The 26,462-nt window shown below is 30.1% G+C and overlaps 1 protein-coding gene across 2 annotated transcripts; it reads right to left on the reverse strand.

Annotated features, from left to right (window-relative positions):
- Window positions 1-844: 844 nt before the first annotated feature.
- Window positions 845-25,817, reverse strand: O-fut2 (O-fucosyltransferase 2). Of its 2 annotated transcripts, none has more exons than XM_076483458.1 (7): window positions 25,409-25,817; window positions 22,680-22,942; window positions 15,136-15,385; window positions 11,520-11,586; window positions 5,988-6,294; window positions 2,839-2,962; window positions 845-2,429 (listed from the first exon to the last, which is right to left on the reverse strand). In XM_076483458.1, the coding sequence occupies exons 1-7, from the start codon at window positions 25,687-25,689 to the stop codon at window positions 2,276-2,278; spliced, it is 1,446 nt and encodes a 481-aa protein (XP_076339573.1). In that variant the 5' UTR covers window positions 25,690-25,817; the 3' UTR covers window positions 845-2,275. The 2 variants fall into 2 exon arrangements, with proteins under 2 accessions (XP_076339573.1, XP_076339572.1); XM_076483457.1 differs by having other exon boundaries at window positions 22,680-22,957; window positions 25,409-25,811.
- Between the last annotated feature and the right edge of the window lie 645 nt (window positions 25,818-26,462).

Genomic DNA, 26,462 nt, shown 5'->3' on the forward strand with positions numbered 1-26,462 from the left:
TGTCTATAGCATCACGAAATGTACGAGTCCTCTAACTCACCATATAGCACCTTTAATTTAGATGTTTAAATAATATACCACTGCACCTAATATTTTATTCAGTATTATACAGAAAACCAATTGTTTAATGTATACGGTACAGATTTCTTTTCATTAAAGGTTTGTTTGTTTGTTTTTTTTAATTTTGCACAAAGCTACAAGAGGGCTATCTACACTAGCTGTTCCTAATTTAGTAGCGTAAGGTTAGAGGGAAGGCAGCTAGTCATCACTACCCACTGCTAACTCTTGGGTTACTCTTTTACATTTGAATAGTGGGATTGACTGTCACATTATAACACCCCCACAGCTGAAAAGGCAAGTATGTTTGGTGTGACAGGGATTCAAACCCCTGATCCTCGAATTATGAGTCGAGCACCTTAACCACCTGGCCATGACGGGCTATTTACCAAAGGTAAAATTGAAAATAGAATCACTGACACAGAGGTCTAATGCATTCTTTGACTTATCACCCTTCTATTGTGGACTAAAGCTTTTGCCTCTTCCATGTTCATATCAGAAATCTAACAGTACTATTGTTGTTTGTTGACCCATATAGCCACAAAAAATTACCTGCTCACAACAATAATTTTGGAATTCCAGTGGTTACACTGCCCATGATATGGAAGTCTGAAATGAAACTTTGCATCTACCTTAAACCACATTCAAGCAAATAGAAATATAGCTCTTATTCAACCACATTTACTGTACATCACACTTTAAAAGTGTACATTTTTTTAGTATTTTATTCCCACATACAGGAAATTCCATAGAGTAATTTCATTCATTAAATTATGAAACTTAAAAATCTTTTATATAAATTGTTTATTGATATGTCCTTACATAGTGATTACAAGAGATTGCAATGAAAAAATACAAACATATGAAGAGCTAATAAGAAACAAAGTCAAATAATATTAAGTGTCCTAACAAGCAATGAATGGATTCTAAAAAGCAGAAACTCTATACTGTTTTATCATACATACATGGCACTATGCAAAATACTTCAAATAAATGCATCATTAAGAACAGTTATAAAAAAAAAGTAAATAACGAAGAAATGTAATTAGCTGAAAAAACAAAACAAAAACATACCATTCTTCATAGTAGGTATAACAAAACTTGTTCTGAGAAGGAAACATATCTTCCAACTGTTGACAACATTAACTAAAAAAATCAGAACAATTACTTTTTACCTTTGAGTTATAGTACCATCTTATTTATGTCGCAAATACCGATTTAAAAGTGTGGTGTGCTTTTTTTTTCTCCCAAATTCATACTAGTTATTAAATCCTGATTAGTCTCATATTTACCAAATCTAACCAACAAAGAAACTTTCATTAACATCTGATTAACACACTACCCCTTTCATGGTCTACTGTTGCATACATTTGGGCTTTAGTTTAAAAGTAACAGTTAGTAAGTTTTGTTGCACAGTGCTATCAAGATCTTAGCTTTACTTTCTCACTATTATAGACAACTTTTAATGATACAAGTATTCTGTTTTTCCAGATATTTTACTTCATAAATATAATAATTTTCAAAATGCAGTGCAGTTAAAGATTAACTATTGTTGTTATAGCTACTATTATTCATTCTAAAACTATACTTGGTTGTTTGTTTGTGTGTGTGTGTGTGTGTGTGTGTGTGTGTGTGTGTGTGTGTGTGTGTGTGTAACTTATTTTAATATCTGAAGATAATGAAATACACTCAGCTAACAGTTCAAATGACACAGAAGTATGAATGAGGGCAAGATGAAGCACTTGGCATCTGAGTAACAATTTGAAGACTTTCAATACAAATTTAAAATGTTTATCCAAATCTAAGAAACAAAAAAGTTTATTTTCAATTTTCTCTTACTTTCAAAAGTTTTTGTAACATTTTGAAGAATGATGATAAAGTTTTGAAGAATGATGACACTGACATTTATTATGTTGCTATTAATGCTACAAGTTATGGCACTTAAATGTAGTAGTAAAACTAATTTTGAAAACTACAAATCTGAAGTTGCTTTTGGAGAAAAGCACAAGTTTTATTATGGAATATAAATTTATACCCATCTGTACATATACTTGAAAACAATTTTCTTTTTTCACAGCTTTATACGTAATTTTTTTTCTTCTTGCTGTGATAAAACAATGATATATGTTTTAACACTTGTTCAAAGATATATTTATTTACATACAGAATTTCAGGTATTTTAAAAAGATCTAAAACAATCATAGCACAATGGGTCATTTTAATATATTATCCTCCATCGTGAAGGCTGTTCACATTTCATTTTCCCATTGCCACAAAGACGATTAAAAGTTGTGTCAGGATCAAATCCAAGAATTTCTCTCTCGTCTTGAATACGAAATGAAAATGTAGACTCATAAGTACCAATAAAGTACCTGTAAGACATATTAAACAAAGGTTAAATTTCCAAGTATTCTAATACAACACATTTCACAATTTATATACATATATGAAACAACTAATGCACTTCTCCATTTTGCCTTTTATTCATCCATCCATTCATACACCATCTTAAAGAAAATCACAGGTGTGTGTGTAAAATATTTACATAAAAATGTTAATGTGGTGTTATTTCACCATAAAAAAGGATAAATATATGTGACAATCTTAATGGACATATAAAATATACTTTCTTTCAAATAATAATAACAATACAGACTTAACTAAAAACTTTTGCACATTAAAGGGCATTACAATAAAACATCCACTTGCCTCAAAGCAAACAAGTTGAATTAAAGATTTAATTTTGTTTTGACTTCAGACATGGAAGTAAGGAATACATACTTTGCATGAGCACATATCCACTGATCTATAATGGCTACACCCCCATCCAGGTATTGTTGACGCACCTTCTGGGGTGGATTATATTTTATGGCTCCTGGAAGGTACTTTTTAAATTCCATAAATTCTGAAAATGGTAAAAATTACTATGTATATACATAAAAACAAACAACAACCTACATACACAAACATACTTACCAGTTTATGAAAATCATGAAATAATATTTCTTAAACCCATTGGAAGTACATTACAGATGTACTGCTTTTATGTTTTAAATTTATTTATAAAACAGTAAATGTTTCTTTAAGCAATACAGAGGTAGAGAAGCATTCTTTTCACAACACCCCTTCTAATGGAACATAACTTCAGTAATACAGAAACAATATCAATTAGAAATAAAAAGGCTTGTGCAATAAATTTAGTTCTAACCAACCAGCAGATACAATAAATTTATGTTAAGTTGTGCTCATGTTAAGTGTGAAAATGAATGAACAACTTTAAATTGTTCAAAAAATATTAAAGACATTTATACAATTGTCAGTACATTTTTATTTGAAGTTAGTGCTCTCAAGTGGAGAAGAAATTAATTTAAATGCCATGTGAGTGATCTGTAGGCAAATCCAAGGAAAACTACCTTTGGGAGTTTGGAGGCTATCAAATGTGTACTTTCAAACACATCCAGTTTTATCAATTAATCAGCTACATCAATCACCAAAAATGAAAATGTAAAAGACAAATTACAAGAAAAACATTATCATAACAAAAACATTAAAAAATGTTTACCTTTGATTTCTTAATTTTTCCTGTAAATACCATCAAATATTCAGATGTTGTGCAAAATTAAAACTGTTGGTAAATAACTAACATTTAATGATACAACTCCATTGCCTTGCCTGATTTTACAAATCACTTACAACTGAACGTAGTGGATTCGTGTAACAAACCACGGAAAATGCAAACTTTGTTCAAATACTCATGTTTGGAAGATGTGAATTAAGAGCTTTATTTCATATGCCAGTAATAGTTATTTTTCCTATTTACCTATATGTATGTGTAAAGAATATGTTGTACCAATCTGAAAACAAAAACAATTCAACTATGTTCTTCAATAATTATGGAAGTGTAACATACATGTCTGAGAAATCAACATTTTCATCTGTGCTTATCACTAAAACCAGTCTAGATATGTCAAAAGTTAAGACACATACCATTTTTATACAGGAATTTTTTTCCACAAAATAAAACTGGCTACTGAAACTCCATAAAAAACTTGTGTGAATATGGTGGAAACACAAGCACATGGCTGTATTATTTAATAGGATTTAGACATTTTAAGTATCCATAATGGTATAACACTTATGTTTCATGTTTTGTTTACCTACACATTTAATGCCAGATAAAAATAAAAGTGACTGCAATTATGATAAATTTAAAAAAACATTTTCTTCAAAAAACTGAGATTAAAAAATACACTAGCATAATGAGAATTATTTTGTTACTAATGCACATGAGGTAATCATGAATATTTTGATCAAATATGAAAAAATTCAATGTAATAAAGTTTTGTTCTTTCTTAACAGCATGTTATTGAGTGAACAATAAGTGCTTTCACTATTTTTTTTGAAGAACTTGAAAGTTTAACAAGTCCATAACAATACATAACAGTGAGTGGCTGAACCATCCACACCTACTCACCCACTTAGAATATTTCATGTTACCAACATATAAGATTTATATGCACATACTTTTGAAAGTACAATGGGAAAGAGGGAAATAAGTCTAAGTAGATGGGAAAGACAACTGATGCTTAAACCTAGTGTAAGCTACATTTTAAATTTAAAAGTGTATTTCATTGTAAATTCAAATTTCTAAAAATATTTTAATAGTTCCAGAATCCATACACTTGAATAAGAAAAAAAATTCAGAATTTTCAATAATTCTCCATAATGGAATTATTTTCCAAACACTAAAAAATATCAGTTCTTTAAGAACTTGATCTCACTGTGTGATTTATTAGGAAGCTGATCTTAAAATTGTTTAATATACTGAAATAAAGTATTTCAATAAGTTAGAGCAAACACTTGTTAAACTGTTATAAACTGTACAAGCCTAAAGTAAAAATGCTTTACTTTACACTGAAAACAGTATTTATCCATTCCTCAGTTGGTTGTTTTATGTAAAACATAACTGTGACAAGTCAACATCAAAGAGTCATGCTATCCTGTAAACAAACTAAAGAGATGATGATAAAGGCAACTCCAGTGTGAAAATGAACTATTACAAAGTTCACACAGCCAATAGGTTAGCAATGTCTGAAACTGACAACAATCATGTCCACTACTATGTTCATTAAAATGAAAACATGATATACAGCTGAATGATACTGTCTAATTTCCAACAGTTGCCCTTTACTTTGTTTCTAATGCTATCTTTCAGGGCTGTAAAAGTAATGGGCATATCATAGTAAATCACCAAATTAAGGTAGCCTCAACCAAAAATAAACAGAGGGTGAGACTTGGAGATTATGCTAGCTGTACATATGTATGTGTGTGCAGGCATGTGCACAAGGGTATGTGTGAAAGGTATGCTTGCTGCTCTGAAAGCATGTCTCAGCAATATCTTAACAGTCTGTGCAATGTAGGGTGATAGGCACCATCTTGCAAGGAGGATTGTTCTATTCAAAATTCCTCTTCCATGCTGACATGTTCCAACGATTAGTATCATTCACTGTCATCATAAATCCTTCATTTGTGGATTCCTCAAACAAGTGGCAAAGTGACAAACTTATCTCCAAATCCAACTTGTACCCCATAATGAAATCTCCAATGCACAAAGACATGTGAAAATTTTTTTCACGGTTGCAAGTCCTGACCACAATTTGAAAAATATGCTTTGTCAGTTCATAATATGTGGTCTAGACAACTGACACAGATTTCTTCTTGAACCAGAAATCAAAGCACAAAGTGTCATGTAATATGTAGGGACAGAGTTTTGATGTCTTACTTATAACTTTTTGCACCTTTACTGGTACTGCATTTCCCTTCAGGCTTAATTTCTTCTCTAGTAACAGAGATGAAAGTACCATTAACAGTTATATCCACGCCTTTATATTAATTTGATAGAAATTAACAAAAATTATCATATAAAATACCTTTCTGTGGTGCATCTGTTGCCACAAAAGTTGTGTTCAACTTCAACTTGTGTAGAATTTTCTGAACTTGTTCAGCAGCATGTTTTAGGCTTGGAACTTCTTTGGGACGACCACGTAGGAAATCTTTGCGTCTCAGATGAACAGCAACATATGGTCCTCCCACTGCCTGTCCTGGCTTAGTTTTCATCATTTGCCAATCATCATGGAGTGGCGTGCCATCAGTTTCATCAGATGAGTTTAAAAACTTTCTACGAAATTCATCACCAATTTTATGCAAGTGTTTGGCAAATCTCATGCTACGTCTTACCTAAATATCACCACAAACTTTCTTATTATATATTGTACTTACATGTTTCTATAAACATTTTAGTTTTTACAGTCATTACTCACAAAAGTATAGTCATAATCCTAATAAAATCACTGTTCCATGTCAATTAACTTTGGAGATCTAACTCAATACATCAGTAAGAGTGATGATGTCAAATGCACATAGTAATAAATGAAGTAAATTGTATGGAATTCAATAATGCAAAAAGAAGTACTAACAATTAAATGAGAAGTGTGTTAGGCTGTCAATCATATCAAATATGCAGAGAAATCAGGACAGTCATGGAAAATATCAATTTATGTATCCACAAGAACAAAAACTTAAGATAGAGAGAAAAGAACACACTATTCTTTGGTACTACTTTGAGTACAAATATACAGCTGATATTTCTTGAAATTGAAATGTTAAATTAGTGTTTGTTCTCAAGAAAAGTGTAATAACACGTAATACACAAAAAGTAAAAAAAGGCTAGTAAATATATTTAACTTAAACAGTAAAGAAATCATTTGGTTGTGAAAAGTTCACATGAAATAAGCTTTTATTAATTTAATAAAATGTTAAATGTAATATTAAGTTTTTAAGTATCTTACATCAATTTAAAAGGAATGAAACTATGCCTATAATAACAATTAAAAGTTTGTTTTATGCACATCAAAAATCAGAGTCCTTGTTGAAGACTTCTGAAGACAGAAGTTTTGTAACTGAATTTATTCATCAACAATAATTTTAAAATGGTATTATAACTCACATAATTTGATAAAATAAAGCAATATGCATTTTTTCCCCATTTTGTATTTATAGTATGTGGTTAACAATGCACCATCCACAAAATCTTTCTCTTAGTAAAGAAACTGAAAAAAAATGTTCTTTTCTTGCTTGTGATCTGAAATTGAGGTCACAATTAATTACATTTTATTAGGAAATTTTGATAAAATAGTCAAATTGCTTTGGAATATTGCAGAGAGTCTCTTACATGTTTTTAGTTCAGAACTGTTTTTTTGTGAGAATAAATATTCAAGACATCAAGTAACCAAAAAAACATCAACAGAAAATTCATATCATTCTTTAAGAAAACAAATGAATAATAAACTTAGTTCTCCACCAACTACTCATTCTTAAATTATTCCATTACTTTAAAACAAGGAATTACAAAATATGCAAGATACGGAAACAGGGCTGGGCATGCTTAAACTCTGAATATGCTGCCAAAACATGCTCCTTGCTTTGCTTGAATGTGAGCTCTTCCAAAATAATGGTTGATTGATTGGTTGGTGTTTTATGGCATAAAGCAATGAGGCTAGATATCTGCACCAAACAAAACAAGTGGTAAAAATACAAAAGTAAAATATTACAAAATGCAAAATTAAATCATGTTAAGATTTAAATAAAACTTCAAAAGTACATTAAAAATGTAAATAGAATTAAAATGGTCAATGATAAGTAAAAACAAAAAAACAAAACTAAGTTGGATATTGTCACCATTGCCAATAATACTGTCCAACATCAGCTGTAAACTCATTGATAAGATACGTCTAAAATGGTGCTGCTATTCATGAATGTAACAATGGCAAGATAATAAAATGGGGGTTGTCACTTAACTGTCACTAAGGCTACAAAAATTGGTGTATCACACCCAGATAAAAGAAAACAATGAGCTTAAACATGTAACTAATGCATAGCACAAAATCCTTCTTCAATCCCTGTAGAAATAAGATAGCTGAATAGCATCAGAAGGTTTGATTCAGAAAAGTATGTTATCACACTGCTTACTCCAAATCAACTACCAACTGGCTTTCAATACAGGACCATAGTCCATATATGGAACAGACACGGCTGTGATAGCACCAACCCGATGGATTTAGCTGCTGCATGAGTGAGCTTGTTCCCATGAATACTGAAGTGGCCTGGCATCCTATAAAACTGGACAGAAATGGAAGATAAAGTAAAATGGGGCAGTCGGTTGAATATGGATGAGAATTAACATGAAGTGATTCCAGAACCAGTTGAGAACTAAAAAGAGTTGGTATGAATCGTACAATTTGTGTACTAAATAGCTTTAATGTCATCCAGGGCAAGAGAAATGGCATATAACTTGGAAAGCCCTACAGATCCTTGTATCTCTGAATCCTATGTAGACATTAATTTGTTACTAAAAATTAAACAATTTTTCCAGATGACTCAGATTTATTGTTAAAACATTTTTAAACAATTAGGTTGCATGCTTACCTTACACCTATGGTACAATTCACTTATTGACATAAATGGAAATGTCTCACTAAATTCAGAATGTAAATTTCCAATTTTCTGTATATCTACTTCAGAGCACTCTGCTTTTAAATCTGTTTCACCTGATCTAATAATCCAATATTTATATCTTCTAAAAATGGAAAAACATGAAAAACTAATTAGCTAGTTTTTCTCTTTGTTAAGACAAAGGACATTGTAATAACATAATTATCTTGTTTTAAATACTTCTAAATGTAGGATAATGTGTGATAACCTAATCACCTTGTTTTAATCTCTTCTCAACATAGAAAACTGCAATAACTTCATTATCTTGTTATATCTTATACACATAGTACAGTAGAATCTACTTCTCTTGTTGTTGTCTCTTGGAAATATTAGATAATAAAATCTGCTAATTATATTGTTGCTATCTCCTATAAACATAAGACAACATAATAACCTAATAGAGGACAATGTGTATCTGCAATTTCCTTTTTTTTCTTTGAACTTCAATTTTATTAATTTCATTTTACATTTCACATTTTAGTATACTTACACTGCTATTAGTTCATTTATTAGCATTATTTTCTGTGATACTATGTGTAATATATTTATAATTTTCTACTCAAACACAATTATGATAATCTACACACTTTGCTTTTCAATTTAATTTTTTTTAATATTGTATCTAAATAATGAAATTTCTTAAGTTTATTTTTACAGTTTGATCAGCCATTAGCAGGCTGACATCTCATCTTAATTTTTTTGTTTACAGTTAAGATTAAAAATAAAAATTATTTTGTATTGATTGAATTTACAGTTATCTATCATCACAACATAATTTTATTGACTAAACATGTTATTCAAGATATGACAAAATATGCCCAAAGTTCTTTTTCAATGGTCTGAATTTTGTGTTTAAACTTGAAAATTTGCTCTTAGCTTTTCAATTACAAATATTTGATATCTATATACAACAATATTTTGAAAATATCACATTACTGTGCATATAACTCACCAGTCTAGGTTATTTAAAATTAAAGCATTGGAGTCATAGCAACCAATAAGGGCCAAAACAGCAGATGTGACAGACTTGATGGAGACTCTGAAAGCCTTCACAAAACTAATTTTAAGGGCACTTTTGAGCATTAGTGTGATGACATCCATCAAATGTGAGAAACTTTATTACTGGATAAAATATTAATTATTATTCTTGGAGATTTATTCTAATATCTGATTACAAGTTTAGCATTTAATTTAATATCTATGAGAAGTCAACCAAAGTAGTATATGTACCTGATTTTAACTAAATTGTTTAACCTTCTCACTATGAATAGGTCAAAGTGCACATCATGACTTTTAACAGTTACATTTGAAATTTAAAAAAACTGCTTTATTTAACATATGTGAACAGGTTTGCCATCAAACCACAGCTAAGAAATCACTTTTTAATATTTTCTCAATCTTTCCTTTTATTTTTAATGTGGCATTTGTTCGTCATTTTTCTCCAATGTCATGAGTTTAATGTAAATTGGTCATTATAGTGTAGATATTACTAAGGCACACTCTTATATTTATAGTCTACAATTTTTTGTTTTTCCAGATATAAACAAAAAGTCAGACTCAATTGCTACACTAACTTATCACATTCCTTTCTTTCTTTACAAAGAACAAAATTTTAATTCACTGAATGATATTTAATGATATCTTGCTCTTAGTATATTTTTAGTTATTTTGCCTACAGGGTTGGATTGTTTGCTTTGTGCATTTTATTATGTCCATATTTCAAATAAGTAAAAGTTATTTAAACTACTAGTACTGTCATTATGAAAAAGGGAAGACTTAAGTCTTATTAGGAAACTAATAGCAAAAGCTGGATAGTTGTTTGGCATTTTATGCCACAAAGTATTTAAATCTTCTGCACCAAACAACACATAACAGCTTCAAGTAAAACACAATAAATGCAAGAAGATGAAATAACTAAAAAAGTATTTCAAACTTTAACAAGAAAACCATCTTGCACTGGGACTAGTCAACACTGTGACTCCACATATTTACAGATGAATCTTTAGAAGAAATACTTAATTTAAAAAAAACAACTGATTTTTAGTGTACAAAAACATTGTAATGTTCAACTTTTAATGTGAAAAGTATATCATTATGAACTATGGCAAGCATTTATTATAGCAACGGGAATTTTCACAGTTATTTGGTGGGTACAAAGTGATTAAGCCATATTAACAGTGTTACTGTTACACTGTTCTTTATGAAACTTGTTTTTGTTCTTCTTGTTTTTCTTAGTTCCAGTTTCAGACCTTTAACCTGTTGACTGCCAAGTATTTCAGCTGCTACGACAACTCCGAAACAAGTTCAAAATACAACTCTAAAGCTTCTTCATTTTGTAACTTTTTTCGTGATGCCATTTTGGATCGAAAGTGAAACAATTTGTAAGTAGATCAAATGCATGTATGGTTTTAACATCTAGCATTGAAGTTAAGTATTACTGAGAACGAATTAACTCTTCCATGGCACTGTGTTACCAATTGGCTTGGACAAGTTATCTCGTCCACGGAACTGAACAGGTTAAAAAGCTCGAGGAAAGGAACAGAACAAACTGTGCCCCCCTTTCCCAAAAACAAGGAACTCAACATTAACTCTGTAAAGAAATCATTTCATTTGACAATCATTTTTTTTAAATTTATAATTCAACTTTGTGGCAACTAACAGATCATGTAAATGAGTAGATTTTCTGTCTGGTTAACAGGGGTAGCAAGCAACAACAAAGTAAACAAGGTTTCAAAGACCTTGTAATAAAGTGTCTTCACATTTGGATTGTCAGTATGGGTGCACATACATCCACAAGGATTACTAATGTGATACAAAATCTGTAAAAATGAGAAGCCCTAAGGAATTTTTAATGTAGTTGATAGTTTTTGTAACAATGCAAATAAATTTAAAAATACCATCTATTATCTCACCTTCCAAAAATCTTGATCTCCAAAGTGATCATGAAGAACAACTTCAGCCCTATCAAACATTATTGAACTGGAAAAAAAACAACAACAATAAAACAAAACCTTTAAGATATTAAGATATATCCTGAACATATATTATGATATCTATCTAAAAATACAACTTTATTCAATTTTATCTTCATGCCAGTTTGGAGAGTAAAGTTACAACATGGCCTATATAGAATTATTATAATTCTAAATTTACACCATTAGACTTAAAATTATTTGTACAAAGAACAGTTGATATAATTGAGTATAGCTGATTGATCATACCTCTTTTGTAAACTGACCGTTTACATTTTGTAATACTAAAAAATGTATTTCTGATAATGCTTACCCACCTTCATTCACACTTTACCTTTACCCTGATGACATTTTCTCTTTTCTGCTCACAGTTGGTTGTTTGGGTTTTAGGATTTATTGGCAGCCATGTTGCTTTGCTTTCTGCTCAAAACAACCAGTATAAAAATACATAGCAATGTCTGGCGATGATGGAAGAACCCAGTAATCAGACAAATGACTATCCCCAATAAAGGAAAAGAAGAGTTACATAACAACATTACAAACTTAGTGTAGTAGTAGCAAGAAATTTACAGGAAGCAGAATGATTATTTGAGCCAATGATTAGCTGCCTGAGTAAAGGAAAGTGCCATAAATATGGAGCCTGAATTCTCACCTGCCCATCTATGATCTCCTGAAATCTCAGCCTCAGAGCCAACAGGAAAGCAAAACAAAACAGATCACACATAGGACTCTATCTCTCTTCAAATGAAAACTGTATGTCCTCTGTGGATGTTGCTCCCCCAATGCTCAGGTAACACAAAATTCTTAGGGTGTTAGAGGAGCATCACACAGCTCCTTGTATATTTGAAATTGAAAAATTTCTTTTTTTTTTTGTTTTAGTAAAATAAGGAAAATAAACAATAAATTTGTGACCCACTAGAACATATTTGAGAGAAAAAACAAAAATGCAGTAATAATGCTGAAGAGAAACCTGCAGTAATCATGAAAGACTACTGTTGAGTCAAAATGAATAACAAGAAGCTTATAATACACAGTTCAGGAATAGAAGGTACAGTGATGTATGTGGAGAAAGTCACAAAATCAGAAATGCTGTTGGTTATATAGTGGGGTATAAAGACTGAAGCAAGTGAGGTATAATTCATACCAATGCACAGATGGGCAGAGTAGAAAAACTATTATCATGATGAAGCTAAGTAACGAACATATATTTTAGAAAATTTTTTCATTAAAACTTCAAAATGCAGTAGATTATATTACATTTTTTAAATATAAAAGTAGAATAATGCCATAAACAACATTTATATTAATACTGCTGTTAGCTTAGTATCTAAGATCCTGTCCACATATATTTAAAAGTTGTTTCAGACAAATAACTCAAAATAAATGACTATGCTTAATTTCTATAAAAATTAGTTTCAAAATAGAAATGTTCAAACAATATTTCTGTTTTTCAGATGCCATGCAAGAATTTCCTTAATTTCAATGAAACTCTGTAATTAATGGGTAGGAATAAGTTTTTGGACAATAAAACAATATTGTATACCGTATTTTATGCTTTGTAAAAGGCTACATCATGGAAGATGAACACTAATTTTGGAAAGACAATTCTAAGAAAAAAATATGACTCAGCAACCAGCACCTTGGTGTAGCCTTTTTTTTCAACCTACTGAGTAAATACAGTCAAATCCATCATGTTCTTCACAGTATTTTAACAATATTAGTTAAACTGAATGTTTTATGCTATCAAAAATACTTGTAATTGGTAAATAATGAAATTATGATTCCTATGAGAGGCCATTTTGAGCAAACCTTAAACTAACCTCTTGCCCCAACCCACTTTTGTCTGAGAAGATGCATGGGGATATATCAAGATAATTTTAAAGAAAAAAGTGCATCTTGCAAGGCAGAAAATGCAAGGCATGCCAATTTTGTTAAATCTTTCACCTATTTCTACATGTTTACAGTAAATTAAAGCTTCTGTTTTAAATTAGCATGAGAATCTAACTTAAGAAATAATACCAATGTCAGATAATCTCAATAAACATCATAATGATATAAAAAACTGCAAGTACCACAAAATGCATGTTAGCCACAAGCTTATATTGCATAACTATGATATTGTTGCAAAAGTATATTAAGTGATATTCAAAATAAAAATTCTTAATATTGTTACTTTTGTGAAAGCTATCTTCAAGATAGATCCAACTATTCTATCTACAGTGTCAAAATGAATAATGTCAATTACACTTTTTACCATTACTTTTATCAAATTGCTGTTAAGCTATCGGAATGGTATTTCAGCAGACCAAAATTTCTTGGATGCACTAAAGCCACAATAAATGGAAAGATGTACCTGAAAAAGGTCATGCTGTCCAAGACTTCAGGCAGTTAAATATGTTAAGAAACCATAACGTGAAATGGACTAACAAAGTTAAGAAGAGGAAAGATCTAAGATAAATTACCTGGCTGTTCACAATAAACCAATGAGGAAACACTAGATCTAGACAAGAAATAGCTCCAAAACTAGTACTGTAAACCTCCTGATCATAGCTGGGATTAACCACTTACATATAGCTAGGGCAGTTATCCATTTGGTTTAAATATCAATGACTGAAATTAATTTACATACTATGCATTTCCCTTTGGGGGGGGAGGCACAAAATTTTTGAAATTTCAGTTATTTACTTTACATAACACATGATCAAGAAATATATTTAGTTAGTTTTGATTTTGCCACCTTTATTCTTTGTCATTCTCTTGAGATAATACCTAGTGTACTTGTGTAGGAAATAATTGTAAAGCTGTACCTATTGCATTAAAGTGTGAAATGGTTTTCAATTTTCTCCAGTGGTAAGTAAGTGATACCTGGAAGTTAAGAGTCTTCATTATTTTCAAATAATAATTGTCAACCATGTGGGTAGAGTTATTTTAAGTAAGTAATTTAAAGTTTAATCAGTCTAACAGAAGATTTCAACAAAGTATGAAGAAACAGTGTTCTAAATCCAGTAACAAAAAAAAAGAGTCTTATGTTAAAGAAGTACGTAAACTGTGGTTGTGTTATGAAAAATAAAATCTATTTGTTGTGTTAAGTTCATGAAAAAAGAAATAAGTAACTAGACACAACTACACAAGAGGATTCAGAACTATTTCATAATAAATATTCTAATCAAATGACCTGTTATTCTGCAAACCTATCTTACTATGTTAGAAAAATCAGTTTAACCTGAAAATACCACACAATGGCACCTGATGCAGAGAAGTTAATATGATCCTTTTGACACTTATGGGTTAATTAACAAAACATAAAACTTAAAATTCAAATCAATAATTGCATTTTCTAAGTTAGGAATTTCATACTTTGGATTTAAATATATATAACTTGCATCACCAAAAGTTAATTTTGCCATTATTTTCTACAAATGCTTCACATACATTTTACAGCAATACTTCCAATGCTTGAAAATAAAATTTGTAACTTTATTTGGAATGAAATGCACAACAGATTCATAAGGAAAGTTTAATGAATGCATGTATGTAACTTCTAATTCTGGCTTACCCTACTTTTGAATTTTTTACAAGGGGTTTCAAAGTACTTGCATGCCCTTGCACAGATAGACAAGTAAAAGAGAAAACCTGGATCCCAGAGTAACCCCAAAACCAACCAGTGTAGTTTCCTGTTTCATCTTCCCAAAATGAATGCTCATTAATGCAGTCTCGAACGTCATATTTCTCTTCCCACTGGCCATCTTTCCAGCCTTCTGCATAATGTTGAAGATGATACACTTTTTCCACAAATGGACCATTTTCTACCAAAACAAATTAAAAATGGATTATGAATGATGTATCCAGAAATGGCTTAAAACTGCATAAATTGAAAACATCAGCTATACTGTCAACCAACTAAATAGAATAAAAAATGCAACAGTGATATACTTGTCTGAATGCATAACATGTTTTTTTTCCCCATCACAATATTACTCCAGAAAATATTGCAGAATTGCAAACTTCATTTTAAAGCAATGCAAAGTTTCGTCTACAAGAAAAAAAGAAAAGACCATAATCAGAGTACTATAAAACTAGCAAGAAACAACTTAGTTGTAGGCAGAATAAATAATTTTTTTCTGTTTTCCAAAATAGAAAGTGATGCAATGATTTTTCAGCAGTGTAAAGCCATAAAACATTTGAATATCTACTGCATAATTTAATTCAACAGGAATAACATATACTGTATGTAGTGGATTGGAGACAAAACTGATCTCAGTGTGATAGGTACTTAAGTAATTCTTAATGACATCCAATGCCTATCAAAAGGTAAACCTGTGTAATTAATAAGGTCTTTTTTCCTTCTGTTTACTTTATTCAAGCATTCTTCTATAAATGTATAAATTAAAATGATTGTTTTTTTGCTTCATGTTACCAGTGAAGCAATCTAAGTAATACAAAAACATGCAATTTTTTAGTGTTGTACTTTTTTAACTACTGACCAATGGATCAGCCAAACTGAGTTGCTATTGTCAAAATTAGTGACTGTTATCCTAAACAAAATGATATCATGGCTATTAACACAGTACAGATGGATTGCAAGTTTACTTGTGTTTTGTCCAGAACTTATTTATGAGTCAGTTATTAAAATGCTAAGTTCTAAAGGAGTTTGATGGAAATTATTTTGTTCATAACTATATTTTTGCTTATTTATTTAAGACTAAAAGGGTACTTACATGAAAACATCTAGTAAATTTTTTAAATGTGGTATCTTGTAAAACATTTTCCTGCATGTAGTGGAACTTCACAAAACTTGCACAGGTATTGAGATTCACTTTTCTTCCCATGAGCAGTACAAAATCTGCAGGCTCCAACAGGAAATTTATTTTTTCTGTAGATAAAATGAACACAGGAATATGCTGTTTCATATTACCAGATGGTCTTCCCAGAAAATCCTCATGTGGAGCACTCCTTATACTTTCAGAGGATGGACTGAGTTCCTTCCTCTCTAGTTCCAGTGAGCCTTCTTTCTCAATAAACTGTTCTCTCGGCACAGAAAGGAGAAACTTCTTGTATTTTGTTCCATTGATTCAAGATTTTGGAGGTTGTATGTGAATTGAAAAGGCTGCAATTTATTAGATAAAATACTACCTTTTTTGTCCACTTCCCTGTTTTTCTGACAAAGGTGTAGTAAGAGAGGTACTGATTTGAATGGTCAAGACCTTTCATGTGGGCATTATATTGAATAACACATGTTTTATTTCCTCACCAGTTATTTTATTTTTTCTCCTATGATACAAACAGATGAGTAATACATGGTTGAAACCTCTCTCACTTCTCTCATCTTTCCATATGAAAACTAGGACATTTCCTTTTGTACAGAAAGCTGTTTTACCTTCTTTCTTTGTTAAAAGTTTATCCTTCAGACTTTAAAGCAACCCCTATTTACTAATATTGTTCCCCACACTCTTGTTTTATGTTCTAGGAATAAGTTGGTAATAGAAATACTGTTGTAGTAATTGTCTTGGTATATGTGGTATCACAATTCAAGACTGGAAACAAGAACCAAAAGAACTGTTCCTCCAATTTTTTTCATTATTCCAGTATAAATATTCATGTTGCAATTATAACCCATGTCACCAGAGGGCCATATTTTACAATTTTTGCACAGTAGTACATTCAGAATCTTAGATGTCCTCTCCATGGAATCATGCCTTGGTTGCTTTGGTTCATAAAGTGAAATTACTGAGTGAGTAATCCAGTACTGGTTAAATTCTAAAGAGTATCCCTGAAGACTCATCCATTTTCTGATTATCATTGAAATGCTAAAATGTCCAAATTTGTTGTATCTGTTTTGGCTCATTGTCTGCAAAAATAAAGGGCTAATTAAAAGAGGATCTGTTCACCATTAATTTTTCCTTGTCTGTCCCATTAGTAGAATAAGGCCTAGGAATTTCCTCATGCCTGTAGGTGTAATTTCAGACCACTGAAGACCTTTAGGTGATATTTTATGTTTCTCCCCAATTTGATTATAGTAGGTACACATTTCCTGACAAAACATTTTAAATAAGTCATTACCAAATATTATGCTTGTTACAGCAGCAGTACTCTTGGATTCAGATGGAGTAATGCTGACCCCTGGATTTCCTTCAAACATTTCCAGGTTTTGTGGAAAATGTATTTCTGACCAATTATCACAACAGGAAATCATTAACAGAAACACTTGCAGAATCATCATCACTTTCCGATTCAGAATCAGTTGAGAGTACAACAACTTAACGTATTTTTGTTGGTTCAACAATGTCACTGTAGCTAGAGTCACTGTCAGAATGATACACAAACATCCACATGAGAATATTCACTTTCACCTGAAAGATCTGGCAAATTTTCATCAAATAGTTCAGTGATTATCTCATCTTCATTCAACATGTTATGTTTTCTGCAAGAAGCCACTTATAAAAATATGGGTATTGAAGCAAAAACTAGAAAAACAATAAGTGTCCTGAACAAAATCAAATGAATCAGACTCCTTTTAAAATTAACATTTTAATGCTCTGCATGAAACACAAATAAAACTGTAACCCGTCCTATAATGTGTCTATATTATATTGACCATTTATTAATCATCTGTAAATTATGCAGAAAATATACACTAATTATTTCTTTATTGGAAGAGTATAGAAATGATTTCAACACTCAATAGTCTGTGCTTCATTACTTTATTTAATTAATAACTTACATCACATTAGTAGTTAAATTAAAAAGGTTATTTAATTGACTAATAATTCATATGACTAAAAATATCTTCTAACAGTAAGGGTACCCAACTAATGAAAAAATGCATTCTAATCTTTAAAAGTAAGAATGTAAGAAAAATATATTTACTTAGCTATATTAGCTACACCACATGTTGATTTTCAGTTGTTTTTTTCCAAGAGTTAGCTTCCCTTCTTATCGAATTAAAGTGGTTAATACCTAGGGTAACTCTTATCTAACAGCTAGTTAGTTTAATATAAAATATTTCATGCCCAAAGACCAATAACTTTATCTGTATCGCTGTAATTTGAAAAAAAAAAAGTTTACTGAATAATGTAATTTGAAACTCTCTTGATCATATTTTAGGTACCTTTGTTTCATTATTGAGTTATGGTAAAATTAAGTAATATATTTGTAATATGCAAGTATCCCATACATTTACTACTCCCTTGAATAATATATTGAATATTTTTATGAATACATAATATATTTAGCTTCTTAAATGTGTATGTATTATTAGATGAAATTAGAGAAGAGAATAAAAGCTGTCTTTAGAGAAAGAAATTTACATGGTAACTTTGCAATCCAGAAGAAAATTCTTTTGCTATTCTGTGAACAATACCCATTTTACTTTAAAAAAAATGAATTTGAAAACACTTCACCTGTTAAAATGTTAAATTGTAGAAAATGCTTATAACTTTTCAAATAATGATAACCGCAATTATTTCAAAGTGTATCTTATGTTTAGATGGCACTTCAAGTTTACATATAATCATCAATGTCTATTAAACACACATGGCACTACATTCTTCCTACAATTAAATAAAGTACATTATTATAACTAACACACATAAGCATAAAAGAGATGTGTGGTCTTCATGCAAGAAAAGGGCTTTTAATTAAATTTCAGAATCATGAGCCCTTCAATGTGGGTAAAACAATTTGTTCCAAAAACAATTTTAAATTCTCTTTACATTTATTCATAATGCTACTATAACATGTAGTTTACACAGATACTATTATCATCACCATTTTAATTTTCATTTATTTGCAACTGGCACCAGTTGTTATAAGTAATGTTTTAAATTAATAAAGTACAAAATGCCATTACATAACATTTTAGGGGCAAAAATAATCTGAATGAAACAAGTTCACCATTCAAAACTAGTGGCATTATTACCTAAATTTAAAAGTCTTCTTTTAGAACACTCAACTTATTAAATTATTATCTGCTGAACAGAAATGTAAATAAATATAAATCCTTTAGCAAAAAACTGTTTTAATGATTAATTAAAATGGTAATGATGATAGTACCTATGTAGGCCACACACACTATAGTAGCACCCAAATCATTTCAATTCTTTTATCACTTTTTATTATCAAAAATCTAAATATATAAACATGCGTCAGTCAAAACCTTTTGCCTTGGAGGAACTTTACTGATAAAATATCGATATATTTCAGTTTAGGCAAAACTCTTTTTGGCCAGTATTTAACAGTTATAAATTCAAGTTTTATCAACCATTTTTTTTTTTTGTGAGAAAAGTATAAACAAATGTATTGCTATATTTATAAAATATCTTTAATTGCCAAGTGTTACCTGGCAAATGGCTAGTTATTTGAGTAAATTATAAATAACTGGGTCTAAATTAGAGCAAAGCTCAGATATATTTCAAATATATAATAAAACTTAAAAATTTGTTTTGGATACCATAGTGAATGAATTTAAATTTCAGGCTGCTTCAGAATTATTAGTAACTGACAATACTGTGATCTTACAGTTATCATGAAAGTATTTGTTTGTTATGGTATTAATACTCTGGCAGTTAATACCATGTATACTTCTACCTGTTCCTATTTGAGAACTATTCTAATAAAGCAAGCTCTAATATAATAACAAAATAAAATCTGAAAATACAAAACAATAACTTGATTGGCTCGCTATAATATTTACCATGTAATTTTCTTCTCTTTTTCTTTTATATAGACTGCTGAAAAGTTTGCATTCTAAGAGAGAACTTTCTTTCAGTACTATTTATATAAAAAAATGTAGCTAAAAATCATTGTATGAATTATTTGATTCTCTTATGTATATTTTTAATATACTAATGCATTTGTTATATTGTTTTCGCAAAAATAATGTAGTTAAAAGCCAAAACATTTCTACTGAACTTATTAATCTAAACGAAAGTTTTATCTCCCTCATAGGTATCTCACAAAAACGATTCAACATAAATATTGGATTTAAACAAAATGTGTGTAAAAACTTAATATCAACAAAGAGAATCAGATAAACAGTGGTATTTGCTAATTAACAGCCTAATTAATCAAGAAGTAGAATCTTCCTCAAACCATAGTAGTATTACAAGCAAAGAAAAAAAAAATGTTGCTGGTGGTTTTTGCTAGTAATTTGCCTTCCCTCTTGCCAATTATTCAAAAGAAGTGGCTTTGCCATAAAAAAAGACAGGGCAAGCAGTCTGATAAGAATGAGAACAGAACCCAAGTCCCTTGAATTCCCCACTCTCAAGTCACTAAAGTTGAACAAACTTGAAATATATATACCATACAGTTCCAAATAATAATACAGGATGGAAAATGGAGGGTTTTTTCCCTCTGTACTTCATGTGAACTTCTTGGCAGCTAGCTATTGAAAGGCAAGGGAGTAAAAAAGTGCACACACTGTTTTAATTGAATCTTCACTGATAGTAAAATAAGATGCTGTAACATTAATCTAATCAACCATCTACTTTAGTTACAGACTAGTAACCTGCTAATTTCCCTTACATACAATGAAAATGCTTCTATTTTGAGTTTCAAAAAAGCCAAAGCCTATATGCTGCTTTGTAATGCTGCTTTCGACAGGTCACAGAGTGTTATAATTAAAGCCTAGTTTGCACTTGCTTGGCTCGCATTTATTAATGTGAGCAATACTTGCTTGGGGATTTGCTGGTGAAGCAAGATTTCTCTCAATTAAGTGATACTGGCAAGACTTCCCTACCTTGTTAGCCAAAATTTAATAATCATACAGGGTGGAAAAATGCCTGAAAATAAATAATCATATATGTATAAATATTTGGAATGTTATAGTGTATATACAAAATTTAAGGCTAAAATTGGGCATAATATAGATGTCCATTATGTAGCTCAAATAACAAAACAGCAAGATTTTAATTACTTGGATAGTTGAAATAATCAAAATTAGACAATTTGTTAGTTTATTATTTGTAAGAATTGACTTAACCATAATATCAGTTAATTGGCTATTAAACTAATTAAGCACAGCACATAATGACTTGATGTTTGGAGGATATTATTACACTGGTCCTTAAAAGTGTGAGTTTTGTGAGAGCTTGTTTCAAAATGAGAAGGAAAAAAACAAACATAGTAATCTGCAATTTGAGTTGTGTTATTGAAGACTACAACATACACAACTTTCCCACACTTTTACACCTTAATAATAAAACACTTGATATAACTAAGCCTGTTTTTTCTCACCATGCCTTAATTTTAATCACACTTGGGGTGAAGAGAGATCAAAAGGTCTCAGAGTACCTGTGGTTTTTATAATAAATCAAAATATCTGCCAAGATTTGATGGAAATGTTAGGGCTGCTGTCAAGTTTGTCATGATGCCCACTACTGGTAATTTTATTCTTACCAAGAAACAAAAATACTTTTGAATTCGGATCCTGTTATAATTTGTAATGATACTGGCTGTTATGACTCTTATACTTTAATTTTAGCCTAGACTACTAATATTACACATCTAATAATGTGATGTTTTTGAACTTCTTATATATATATGGCAACCCTGAATCCATTTCTGTTTATATTACTTTAAAGAATAGTTATTAATTCCAGAAAAAAATGAAAGGAGCTCCAAATTTCCCTAGACCACTCTTTTCCTAGATCTTTGTATGTTTATACAACATTAAAAAATACAGTTATCATCTTTGTGAAAACAAAGGATGAGAAGACGGTCTAAACCCCCTGAATACCCAAGACCAGTACCTACTTATACTACATTAAAAATAAGAATAATCATGAGGCCCCCTAATTATGTGGTTTTGTGTTTAACAATATAATAGCAATATTTCAATTAGTTGGATAAATGGGAATAATCAAAAACAATAACTGGAATAACCAATTTATATTTTATCATAACATTAATTGTAATTTCAATCAAGCATTAGTTTCCAACACACTGATTGATGTAATTACTGCTCATAAATAATTGAATATATTGATTAAATCACCTAGCTCTATAGGTAGTATCAATTAAACACTGAAATTGAAATAATAAATCTAAAATTTATTTTTTGTTGACTTTCCAATTTAAAAAAAAAGTAAAAAACATACAAACCATTTAAATAATCTTTAAACTCCATTACAGGCACATACTTGTTAAGACTTGACAGATCAAAGAACAATGACCATGGTATTTGGAATTGAGGCCCCAAGTCTCTGCTTTGCCAGTGGTAAAGAGGACCCCATGGAGGTAACACTAGGATCCAAGTTTCATTTTTTTGTTCCTGACGTAGTTTATTAACAAAACTTGCTAGACGCATATAGACATCTCTTCGCAGGTTAAATCCTTCACCTGGGTTCACATCATAAAGTATATATCTGGAAACAGCAATGCTATAAATGATGTATTACATGTTTATAGAGTGATGACCATCTTTCTGACTTCATAGGTTATATAAAAAAAGTCATACGATTTTAGACTAAATTTGTTGACAAAACTGAAAGATAATATACTGATTAATCAACATCAGTGACATCCATTACTGATAAATGCTAACATGTTCCAACAATGGTGTTAATACACTTTAACTGACCAGAAACAGAAAGCAAAAACTATAGCAAAAAATAACTCTAGGTCAAGCTGTTTTTGTGATAATCATTACGTATGTTTAATTGAGATCTGGAAAATCAAGCTAACTTTATGGAAGCTAGCATTAAAAAATACATTTTGAAATGAGATCATCGGTAAGAACCCTTAAGGAAAAATGACTGATTTACTCTTCCCATACCAAATGACACTTAAGAATCGAACTGTAAGAATGCTAAGGTATACATGGAAATAAAATACAGCTAACTTAAAAAAAACCAAGAGCTCACTAGTCTGTAAAAAAATGTAAGCATTAAAAAGCAAAGTAGTTACCATATTATTAGATGGGTGTGGTGTAAAGCACAACAACCTTGAGAAATTTTGTGAATAAATACATCAACAAATTAAGACATAAAATTTGTTACAAATGGATGCCATACTGTACAATAAAATTCATTATTTACTTTTAATTAACAAAACTGCATGTGGTCATAATGACCTCACATGACTAACTGATCAACAATAAAACTGTCACATTACACTGGAAAGTTTTTACCATATCTAACTAGGCATTAATAAATTTGTAACAGTAATATTCTTAACCTAATGTTTATTTACAGGTTGTTGTGCATTCTAGCACTATTCTTGTGTTAGTTGACACATCAGTAATTATATGATGATTTCAGTATTTAACAAAGCTCTATTCTAGCATAGTAAATATTCTCTGAAATAAAACTACAAGTGATAGCTTCATTTTAGCCTTTTCATTCTAATTTGTTTTGATAGTACTGTTTGTTTCACTTAACTAAAAGTAAGGGCAAATTCAATGGCTGGTGTGTTGGTTGATTAGTTGTCTGGCATTTTATAGTGCAAAGTATCTAAGCTGTTTTCACCAAGCAATCAGTAAAGAAAACTGCAAGTAAAATACAGAAAAAGAAATCAAGCTAAAACCAAAACAATGCCCAAAAAGAAAGTCAAAATTTAAACAGAAGCACAAACACTATCTCGTTTGATAGCAAGGATAAATTCTTGGAAAATATATATAAAATTATACCACCATTCACAATGGTAACAATTCAATGGCATTCCATTAAGTCAACATGTTATAAAATCCCTCTTAAATGAGGCTTGAAACAAGGACTTTCAGTTCACACAAGTGTTTCAATAGTAATACTCTTACCCATTTGACAATCATTTGTACAACTTACTATGCAATGTCAGGCTATTGCAAATCTATTTCTAGACTTTCATTACCTTTTATACCTTCAAGGAAAAATGAAATATTAATACTTTTTTAAATATCAGAAGAAATAGCTTTATATTTAACAGCATGGAAAAAATTTGTTTCATTTTAATGTCATTGAGCTTTTAGAGATGGGCTTCTCATTTCAGTAACTTTGAAATTGTTTTATGTATATATTCAAAACAATTAATACTTTAAATAAAAGTGAACATTATCAGTATTCTCTGTACATGTACACTGTAAACAAATATGTTGCATATGTTAAAAATAAAACATTATTAATTGTAATAAATAAACTTAAAAAGACTTATTATATTAAAAGATATTTCAATAAACTAATAGAACTTTGTAAATTACTTTTAGAATTAAAACTATAAATAGTTGTTAAAATAGTGTGAAATACATTATCCCCATTAAATAATTGAGTAAACTTGAATTTCAGATTATTTAAATTCTGTTTGGCTGATGTGAATAAAGAACTAAGTTATGTTTCAGGATATGACAAGCTTGATTTTTCAAAGGGTAAAAGAAGGTAATTTTATCATTTTTTTTATTTATTTAAATTTGTATTGAACAATCTTGGTATTAAATATAACATTATTAACCAAATTAAAAGCACCAATTATATTAAAAGTAGCTTCAATAAATTATACATCATTAATGATAATGTTACTGTTAAATACAACTTAAAAATGCTTTTTAATTGTCATAAAGGGAGAAAAGAAACACAATCCTAACTTATCCACGTAAAATTAAAATAAAGTGTGCATTGTTAATAAAATTTAAATTGACACGTTTTTATTTCATTCTTCCTCTACTCCACAATTAATTAAATTTATACTTTCCACTGCAAATAAACTATTTTTTTACGTCTACTTGTGCTGTTTCTCAATTTATCTCGCATACTGAAATACCAGAAAAAGAATAATACAGTAATTAAAACTAACACTTAGTCATGTATACACTTGAAAATAAAAGTTATGCTTATAATAAGTTATTTCATTTATATTTTAACCTTTTTATGGGGTGATAAATATGTTTTGGTTCTTCATTTCTTAACTGCTTTTCATTGTCTACTTCCTTAGAAAATCTATTGCTGCTGACAGCATCACTTTTCTCACGAAAATCTGTGTTATCATCGGGCGAAAACGTTCTTGAAATTTGACTTTGAGTTTCACATGCACCTTTCAAATCCGAATCGCAATATTCTTCTTCTGGGACTAACTTAACAAATTTCACACTTGAATTGAAAAAAATGGACAAAAGCAGTAAAAATAAACGATCTAAAAATTTCATGGTTACATTAATATTGATATTTAAACAATTCTTTTAAATTAAAATGAATGAAACCTACACTGCAGACAAAAAAGCCCATTCCCCCATAGTAATGATGGTACGATACGTAGACTCAGAAAAGCATTTAACTTATTTTAAGTAAAACAGTGAACTTTGAAAATAATTATTTATTTCTGTTACCATATTCAGCTATGCAGTGTTTAAATAAAAATAAAACTTTATAAACTTAATATAAAGTATTTTATTCGCTAATAAATATTAAAGAAGGAATATAGTAATAAAATTTAGATGAAAAATTTCCTCCCACAATGTTTTCGTGGCAAGTCTGAAGACTTAGACCCAAAATTGCCACGTTAGATATTTTTGGAAGCTTTTTGCCCTTTGTAATTTTTGTATGCAGGCCAATTGGCTTTTTTAAGAGAGAAAAATCAAAATAAACGAAAGGACAAAAGTAAAAATGATAAATGTATAATTTCGTTATAAACAAACGGTTTCTGCTTATTGTACTGCCTTACGTTTTACATGTATTGCGTTTACGCTATCCTATCCAACGTGTATGTGCGTTACTTGTTCAAAGTAAGTCTTTAAACGTGTGCATGCCCCACATGCTTGTTGAATAGTTGATCAGGCTTAAATAATTAGCAGTATGTTAAAAACTAGTTAGAAGCTTTACAATAGTGATTAAGTACTGTACTGTACTTTGTAAGTTAATAATCTGTGGTGAAGTGCTATGATATCGTAATATTCTTAGAATATCTCAACGATAAGTAAAT

This window comes from Tachypleus tridentatus, chromosome 13, assembly GCF_004210375.1.
Source record: "Tachypleus tridentatus isolate NWPU-2018 chromosome 13, ASM421037v1, whole genome shotgun sequence".
NCBI classification, from domain to species: domain Eukaryota; kingdom Metazoa; phylum Arthropoda; class Merostomata; order Xiphosura; family Limulidae; genus Tachypleus; species Tachypleus tridentatus.

Excerpts from the sequence above, each read along its gene's own strand:
- O-fut2 (XM_076483457.1), bottom strand. The coding sequence starts at position 25,689 with ATGAAATTTTTAGATCGTTTATTTTTACTGCTTTTGTCCATTTTTTTC. Across the intron at positions 15,386-22,679 it reads GTTTAAAGATTATTTAAATG|AAAATGGTCCATTTGTGGAA; the intron begins GTTTGTATGTTT and ends TTGTTTTGGTAG. Across the intron at positions 11,587-15,135 it reads GTAAAAAATTCAAAAGTAGG|TTCAATAATGTTTGATAGGG; the intron begins GTAAGCCAGAAT and ends TTTTTTTTCCAG.